Here is an 8,443-nt window from a genome sequence, read left to right on the forward strand (position 1 = left end):
CATTAAAGTGCTGCCCTTCTGACTGTTTTGTCCTTTACCTTGGTGGGACAGAAACATTTCTTAAAACGTATTTACCTAGTGTGACTGTAAATCATGTCAGACATTTCCACTTTTAGCAAAACAGAAGTGAAGAAAACATCTAAAAGGATGCTTTGAGCCAAAGAAAATTGAGTGCTGCTAAGAAAGAAGTTTGGTGGATCTAATGGAGCTTTCAGCTTTTTTCCCCCTACCCTTTCTTGCATTTTTTTATATTTACTGAGTGCAAGAAGCACAACTCTAAGCATTTTTACTTTATTCATCTACTCTTTTGTTTTTCATCAGCAGATAGTTACAATAGAAAAAAAAAAGAATCATGTCAAATCCCTTCATTGATGTGAAAACATGCATATCGTTTTATGTCTACCTTTCACTGAATTGCCTACTTTCAAATTTATGGCTTCTTAAACTATAGATTTGCTTTTTGGTTTTCTTTCTGCCCTACAACCATCTCATGTTTTTATAATTTAAACTGCCTTTTGGTTGACTGTAACAGACTTGAGGAGTTGACACATGACACATAAGCCATAGTCATTTTAAATTATTTTCTATCACATAGAATTTAAATTATAATTCTATCGCGTGTGTCCATGCATGAAAAATTATGGCTATATTGCTCTTTAATTTTCAGTAGCCCTTTAAGAACTATTTTCATATCACCTAATTATGCTTGATGGCTTATTGGTGTCCTCCACAAATAGTTTCATCTGTTTCCATAATCCTTAGTTGGATTAGCCATTGATTGTGTTCAGTAGCACAATCTGTGACTCAGTAGCCAGATTGGGAAATTCAGAGTTTATAGTTTTTGACATTAAATTTCATTGACTTATGTTTCTTGGCAAAACCTTAGGGTAACAGTCTTCTGTGGTGAGAACAGAATTAAGGAAGAAAAACTTGTTCCTAATGATGATCAAGAAGATTGACATCTTCTGAAAAGTGTACTTTCTACTTTGCAACTAAGAACTCTTAAAAGTGGAGGAAAGGAAATCTCACATTTCTGATGTTGTGCTATTCCAGATAATCCTGAAGTATATTCATGTTACAATGAATGACAACCATAGACAGGAGCTAAAAATTGTGTCAAAACTATAGTCACAGTTACTGATTTACAATTATCTGATGAACATCAATGTCTAAAAAAAAAAAAAAGACTCCTTATATCACATACACATCTTTGATTGTTCCAGAATACTACAAGAAGGATCATATATGTACTCAAAATATTTATCTAAAATGTTGTATATTCATCAGAAACAAGTTACTGGTCACAGATTTTTTAAAATGAAAGAATTTGAATTAAATATCTTCTTTCTCGACTCAGCCAAATTTACAAATATTTAGGTTCAGCCTTGATATCAGCTATAGAAGGCAAATATCTAGTTCCTCATCAATTTCAGAAATTGTACTTCTAATTATATTTTATGCTTCTTGCTGGCATAGGGGACTTTCTAAGCCTGAATCTTCCTATTCTATTGTTCATTAGGATTTATTCAGAATTTAAACTGGGGATTCTAGATGTTCTCTGTCATCCCAGAACTAAATGGCAATTTGGGGAATATTGAGAAATAAAATTCACATCTTGGGAGGGTATTCTGAATGGGGAAGGAATCAGAACAGTGTTTCTGAATCTTGGCAGCTTGAAGATATGTGGACTTCAACTCCCAGAATTCCCCCAGCCGGCCTTGTAGGCTAGGAAATTCTGGGAGTTGAGGTTCATATTTCTTAAAGTTGTTGAGGTTGAGAAACATTGAACTAGAAGTTAGCATAATCAAAGACCCAACTGAGCGGCAATTAAAATTTCAGCTGGGACAACGTTCATGAATAAAAGGGTGCCAGGAATGCAGTGTCCTTCATCCATATGCATACAATGGCAGCTTCCAAAATTAAAGGCTTCTAACAATTGACATAATAAATAGTAGTGAATACAATAATCTACAGCATCTATAAAGAAAAGCAATGATTCCTTTGGTACCATTTTTTTCTTTAGATAAAATATCGACGGTAACTGTGAAAAGTACATCTCAAGAGCCTTTGACTCATTATCTAAACCCACCAGTAATGGTTTCTAAGTGCAAAATTGTTCGTTGCTAAAGAGGAAAATTAATATAGTTTTAATATGACATTTTTGGTTGAAGGCAATAGAAAATATTGCAAGTGCCGTGAAAGCATAATGCACAATTTTAAAATTATTTTATAAGCAAATGGGTAACTTAGGCAGAGGCACATTTATAGAGAGAGAGAAAAAAGGAAGGAGTACATTTCTTGTTTTTGTTACCACTGTGTTTCAACATCTCCTGCTATATACAAATGCAGAAGAATTTTTTTTTTTGCTCAGAAAAATCCTTTCAAGATCATGTAACAGAGAGGTGAAGTCTCTTGAATCTATTTTCCATTTGAACCTTCTTTTCACAAATTTCTTCTCCCTCCCTTTTTATAATGATGTTGCAAAGGAATGTTTTTTCTAGCAAAAAAAGAAGTCAGAATTCCATGCAGTGAGGAAATAAGGAGTCATTTTTGAGTACAAAACTTGATGGGCAGGTGAACAAGGAATAGCTCCCATTTCTTTCAAATTTCTCTTTCCCGTAAAATAATCTCTCCCTGTTAACATGCAAGTGTTGTGAGGCTCCAAAGTGGGGGGTGTGGTGTGTGCAAAAGAAAGAGACTGCTTTATATTTTATTCTATGCCACCATTGTGGAATAAAAGCACAGTAGCCTGGATTCACGCACTGAATGAAGTCATAAAGTCATGAAGTCTTCCTCTGTCCGGGAGAGGGGTACTTTTAAAATATGATGAATAAATTTAGTTTGCAAACCATGGAGTTCCCAAGACCCACAAAACCAAACCAAATAAACTATGATATTTATTTGCACTATGTGTGAACCCATTCAAAAAGGTGACCATCTCTATAAAGGAATAGTATATCTGAAAGGTGATGTTTTGCTATGCTTTTCCAAAAAATGTTTTTGTTGTTTAATAGAACTAATGGTTAAAAGTAACATTGAATATCACCTAGTGCCAGCTAGTCTAATCCCTGGTCAGTTAACCAATTAAGAATTTGAAGACAAAGCTAAGATCTTCTTTTTCCTTGGCGGCATCCCAGCTTTATAAATCTACCTCTCTTCCTTCTCTTTTAGAAGATATTGACTATCGATGGCTTTGGGTGAGGAAGGAGCTGCCTGAAACTCACTTGTAACATCAATGGGAAGGTAGGAAAAATTCACCTGAGAGCATCTTCACTGAAATTTGATTTCCTTTCAACTTTGAAAGCAAATATCCAGAATTTGAATTTACCAGTAGCTTATAAAATGGAAATAAACAGATTTACCTTACCAGATTGAACAACCTGTATCGTCTTTTCCAAGATCCCATATGGAAAAGTATGAAAGGAACAGAGGTAAAAACCAACATCTTCCTCAGTGGTGTTGCTGAAAATCAAGGTCTTATTGTCTGAGGTAAAATTAGTGACCATGACTCTTCCCTTATAGTTGCTTCCAATATGTAGATCATAAGGTAGTCTGAAGGCAGCAATGAGCTGTTTCATTTGATTCTCTTCCTTCTCCCATACCATCTGAGAAATAGATGCATTCTTTGGGCAGACACATTTAAGAGCCATGGTACTGGAGAGTTTCACAATTGAATCCACATGTTTTCCCTCTGCCATTAAAGATACATTGCCTAAAATAGAACATTTTAATTTTGTTAAACAGTGAGTCACAAAAAAAATATATATCCACTTAATGCATGCGGCACTGATCAAACAAAGTCTTTCCCTCAACCCAAACTCTTTATAGTTGCACAGCAAGCTCTGCAAACCCATCTCCAAAGTTATTACTAATAACATTACGATGTGGTTATAATATTCGCTACAATTCTCCATCATCTAATTCATTTTGAATATAGTCAGATTCATTAATGAGTGAAACATCCATAAGATTGCAATACCAGAAACAAATAGCAGTGGTCTTACTTTTATTGGAATAAATTTCTTCAAAACTTCATAGATTTCCACTTAGTAGGAAGTAAGCAGGCAAAAAAACCAACGAGAAAGAAATGTATTAGTTAAGAAATGAGTCTTACTTTGGTAGGACTGTAGAAAAGCCATCACCAAGAACACAAGGCAATTCATCTTCAGCACAGCTAAAAGGACTGAGAGAGCTTCATCTATGCTTTCTGTGTTTCCTGGTCACATGGTAGGGAGGGTGGTATTTTTATCTGAACTAGCAAGACAAAGGGCTGCATCATTTTGGGAAACTGTTGTAGTGCAGGGGTGTCTGTAAAGAGATACAGGAAGCCCATTTACACAAGTTGTCATGAATTCCATGACAATCTAGGACACCACAGACTACTCCACCACCCCTTAGATCAATTCCAATATTACTTTTGTGCTCTAAGTCTGTGCTAAGAAAATTGATTGATTGACCTTCCTGAATTGCTTCCTTGCTTTCTCACAGTTGAGTTTCTCTGTCTTAGTGTTTTGAATGGAAGCATTGGTAGCACTTTGTTGCTATCTGTAAAATTGTGCTTACGGATTCTTATGTCCTTCCTTCCTTCCTTCCTTCCTTCCTTCCTTCCTTCCTTCCTTCCTTCCTTCCTTCCTTCCTTCCTTCCTTCCTTCCTTCCTTCCTTCCTTCCTTCCTTGTGCAAATGCATCTTTTTGCCAAGGAACAAATAAAGCTTTCCCTTAGCTTCAAGTCTATGGAGATTTTCAGTCATCCGGGTCACGGTTGTCCCAAATGTGCCCAAAAGCTTTTTCAGTTCTGAATGAGGTGAACTGAAGAAGCTTCTTGGACGAGAAGCAAAATTTCTTCAAGCAAAAACAAAGAAAGGCCAGTTGCTTTTTTGGAAAAAAACACACCATACCTTTGGGTCCCCTTAGCTTCCATTTCAGCCAATTAAAAACTAATTTAATTGGCCTCCATCCATCAGCTGAACCAATAAAGCCTAAACATATTGTCTTGTTAGGCAGGCAAGGTGGACACTGAATGTGAGACATAAATCTTTGCTCTGTATACACTGATCTTAAAGGAAAAAGCATTGCCTTTTGCAAAAACAGGCTGATTCAGAGGTTATTTACAATTACATTTTGATGTTTGCCACAGAAAATAACTTTGCATTGTAAGATATGCAACCTACAATTGCTAGTTCCCTGACAATTATGATTATCTTAATCAACACCAGTCTTTAACCATAACTTCTATTAAGTGAAATAAGAGTCTGTTTGCTCTTTTTGTTATGTTCTTAGGCTAGATTTAGGGTACTTAGAATTGTAGTCAGATGAATGTTACATTGTTAGAATATTGACTGTTGTGTAGGTGAGTTTAGGACAACTCGAAGCAGCCAACTCAGCGTGGCCAGCTCACTATGCCAAGTTGTCTCTGCCAACTCACTACAAAGCTACCACAGGACATTTCCACACAGCCAATTCACTGCGGGGACAACTCACCGCGAGGCAGAGCTGGATAAACGGGCCTAGAGTTGCAGCAATAGCATTTAGACTTAGATACCCCCTCACAGTGCTTTACAGCCCTCTCTAAGCGGTTTACAGAGTCAGCATAGGGCCCCCAATAATCTGGGTCCTCATTTTAATGATCTCGGAAGGATGGAAGTCTGAGTCAACCTTGAGCTGGTGGGAATCGAACTCTGGCAGTCAGTAGAATTAGCCTGAAATACTGCATTCTAACCACTGCACCACCATGGCTTATGGATGGAGTTTTATATCTCCCATTCCATTGTTTTAGAATTACTAATACATTCCCAATCTCCAACATAATAAAATTCATAGTTATTGCAACAGATGTAAATCTGTTAGAGTTCCCCAATTGTTTTTGCTCAGGCAAGACGATCTAGCAGGGAGGGCATTCACCAGGTCTCTCCTACTAAACAATGTCATCTTGTTGGACCCCAGAGTCGTGCCTTTTCAGCAACAGCAGCTGCATATGAAAGAGCATTTCCCTTGAAATCTAGATGATCCTGACCTTGATAGTCTTTCATTGGGCCAAGTAGCTAGATGAGCTCTCCTGTTGTCGACATGAGCTTTCTTGATTCATATAATACTTGTCAAATGAGTAAGGTTATTCTTTATCCTTGTACACTGGGGTTATACATTGTTGGTTTCTTTCTGTGTTTTTAATCCTTGTAAGATGCCCAGTTGCTTGTGTGATGGGTGGCTGTGTCAATCATACAAACAAACAAATACTACCATTTTAATCCAACAGACGAAAGCTGTATATCACACAGCAAGTATGGCCCAACAAGTCAGAAGACAATCTTAACAGTATTATAAGAAATGACATTGGTTGAAACATAATTTCTCAGGCTGTATCACCTAGCTGTGAAATGGAGATACTGGGAAACAAGATAAGCATTTCATTGTTCCCGTTGCAAAGTTCCAAGGATGATATACTGAACAGAAATTCCATCATATTTAATTTTAAAGTTACTCAGTAAAATGCCACATGAAAGGCTCCACTCAGGACAGCAGCACAATGCGTTTTCTGATATCAGATGCATTATCTAAGGGCTGCAAAGCAGTGTGCCAAGATAAATTACACCTTGCACTATTCTGCCATCAGAGGTAGATAGCTCTTTTGATTTAAACTCGGGACAGGATGAGCCAGAGGCAGCAGCAGCACAAGGATATGACAGCAACATTTCAGCATTTGGAACTGCACGTTTCATCTGATTAACCTTATTATTGATATTTTATCCTTCTTAATCAGACAGCTATTCTGGATTTTAATTTCTCTCTGCAAAGTCTTGATTGAAACTGGCAAAGAACCCTGACTGGAAGCTGCAGAAATTCTGAGAAGGAGGAAAAGCCTATGGGATTGACCTCATATTTTACAGATTTTCAGGACAGCAGGCAATAAAATTGCTATTTGATGAAAACCACAGCTTTGTCTTAAGTGAAGAATATTCAACCCATTCCTACAAAAGACACAGCTCAATACATAAGTTTTGCTGCAATTTTTTTCTGAGAACATTAATTTAGCTTGCTTTGTCAAATGAACAATCTTGATAATAACTGCCTCATCCTTTTTGGTGTATTGTTTTTCCATCCAAATGCTTTTTTAAAAAAAATTGGCATCAAAGGATGAGGGGAGCTTCATGGTTATCCATATTTACCAGGTAGCATCAAGGAAAGTTTTATTTGCAAGAGCATTGCTATATGAACTTGACTCTTTTTTACCGAGTGAAAGATACTTCAATTCAGGACTTATCTTTTCCAGAATATGCAAAAGCAGCAATTAGCATACAAACAAGAGTAATGAAAGCAATATAAACTTGACATTATATAATATAATCTTGACATATTGAAAAAAAATGAAGAGGCGTTAGCAGGGTATGGCCGGAGAAAAAAAATCAAAATGGTGATGATGAGACTGTAATCAAAATTCTGGCTGGCTTGATTGCATCATTGTGGTGACTTCTCTGAAGAGATTCTTGAAAACATCTTTGTAGTTAGACCAACAGTTCAGATAAACAAGAATTTAGTGCACTGCAGATAGTAAAAATGGTTTTGGTGGTATCTGTAGCAGGAAAAGAAATTGAAATGGCAGTTGCAGCAATGTGGTTGAAACTCTGTCCATAGGGAGAAGGTAGGGTTTTGATTACATTGACACAATCATCTTGACACGGTTGAAATTGAAGAGACCATTCATTCACATTTGGTGGGAATGTGACATAAAAGTTTCAGATTTAGAGAAGATTTTGATGAGCTTAGCGATGGAGAACTGAACAACAGCAATCTACCAAGGGAGAGGTGGTGGGATCAGATTGCCCTAGATACCAGCAAAAATGGGGTGCTGCCAAAAACCACCAGGAGGGAGTAATAGTTCTGGTTTGTGTCACTGCTGCCAGTAATCAGTCGTTTGGCGGTTGGTGGTGTAGTAAGAGAGATGGATATTTCTGGGTCTTTTGTGCGATGCAGGAAGTAGAGGCATCCACCTTTCAAATATGCTAGATATACCATTAATAAACAAAAGAGTTTTCTCCATAGTTAGATTTACTACTTATATTTGAGGATCAGAAGAAAAATTGAAAGTAAAAGAAAAACTAATCAGCTTTCTATTTTTCATTGTTTCCAAATAATGGGATAACTTAGATATCTTGATGGATAGATGACATGATAAAATCTGCTCCATAGCATTGCTGCAAAAGGTTTCTGATAAAACATATATTTAATGATTTAATATTGAAAGAGAAATGCAGAAATTGCAGATACTGCTGTTGAGTTCATCTAGTCTCATTATTATATGAGTCAGGACTTCAGTTAATCTCTGTTAATATAATCCAAATAGTTAAGCATCAAAATGGAATTTCCAAGGTTCTAATTTGAACATTAACAAGGGGGTTCTGGAATTTTAATAAATTGGGGTTTAAGTTGATCTGAAAAGTTTATTTTAA

General features: G+C 36.6%; 1 protein-coding gene across 1 annotated transcript in view; it reads right to left on the minus strand.

Moving 5' to 3' along the window:
• The window catches only part of CD226 (CD226 molecule), a 25,388-nt gene extending 21,225 nt beyond the window's left edge, over window positions 1-4,163 (minus strand). Inside the window, exons 1-2 of the mRNA XM_070942418.1 lie at window positions 4,115-4,163; window positions 3,368-3,712 (exon numbers count right to left, since the gene is read on the minus strand). Of these exons, the coding sequence (XP_070798519.1) occupies window positions 3,368-3,712; window positions 4,115-4,163 (394 nt within the window). The remainder of the gene's footprint in view (window positions 1-3,367; window positions 3,713-4,114) is intronic.
• Between the last annotated feature and the right edge of the window lie 4,280 nt (window positions 4,164-8,443).

The sequence above is a fragment of the Pituophis catenifer genome, unplaced genomic scaffold (assembly GCF_029215685.1).
Source record: "Pituophis catenifer annectens isolate HBS135680 unplaced genomic scaffold, rPitCat1.0.hap2 SCAF_3, whole genome shotgun sequence".
NCBI lineage: Eukaryota > Metazoa > Chordata > Lepidosauria > Squamata > Colubridae > Pituophis > Pituophis catenifer.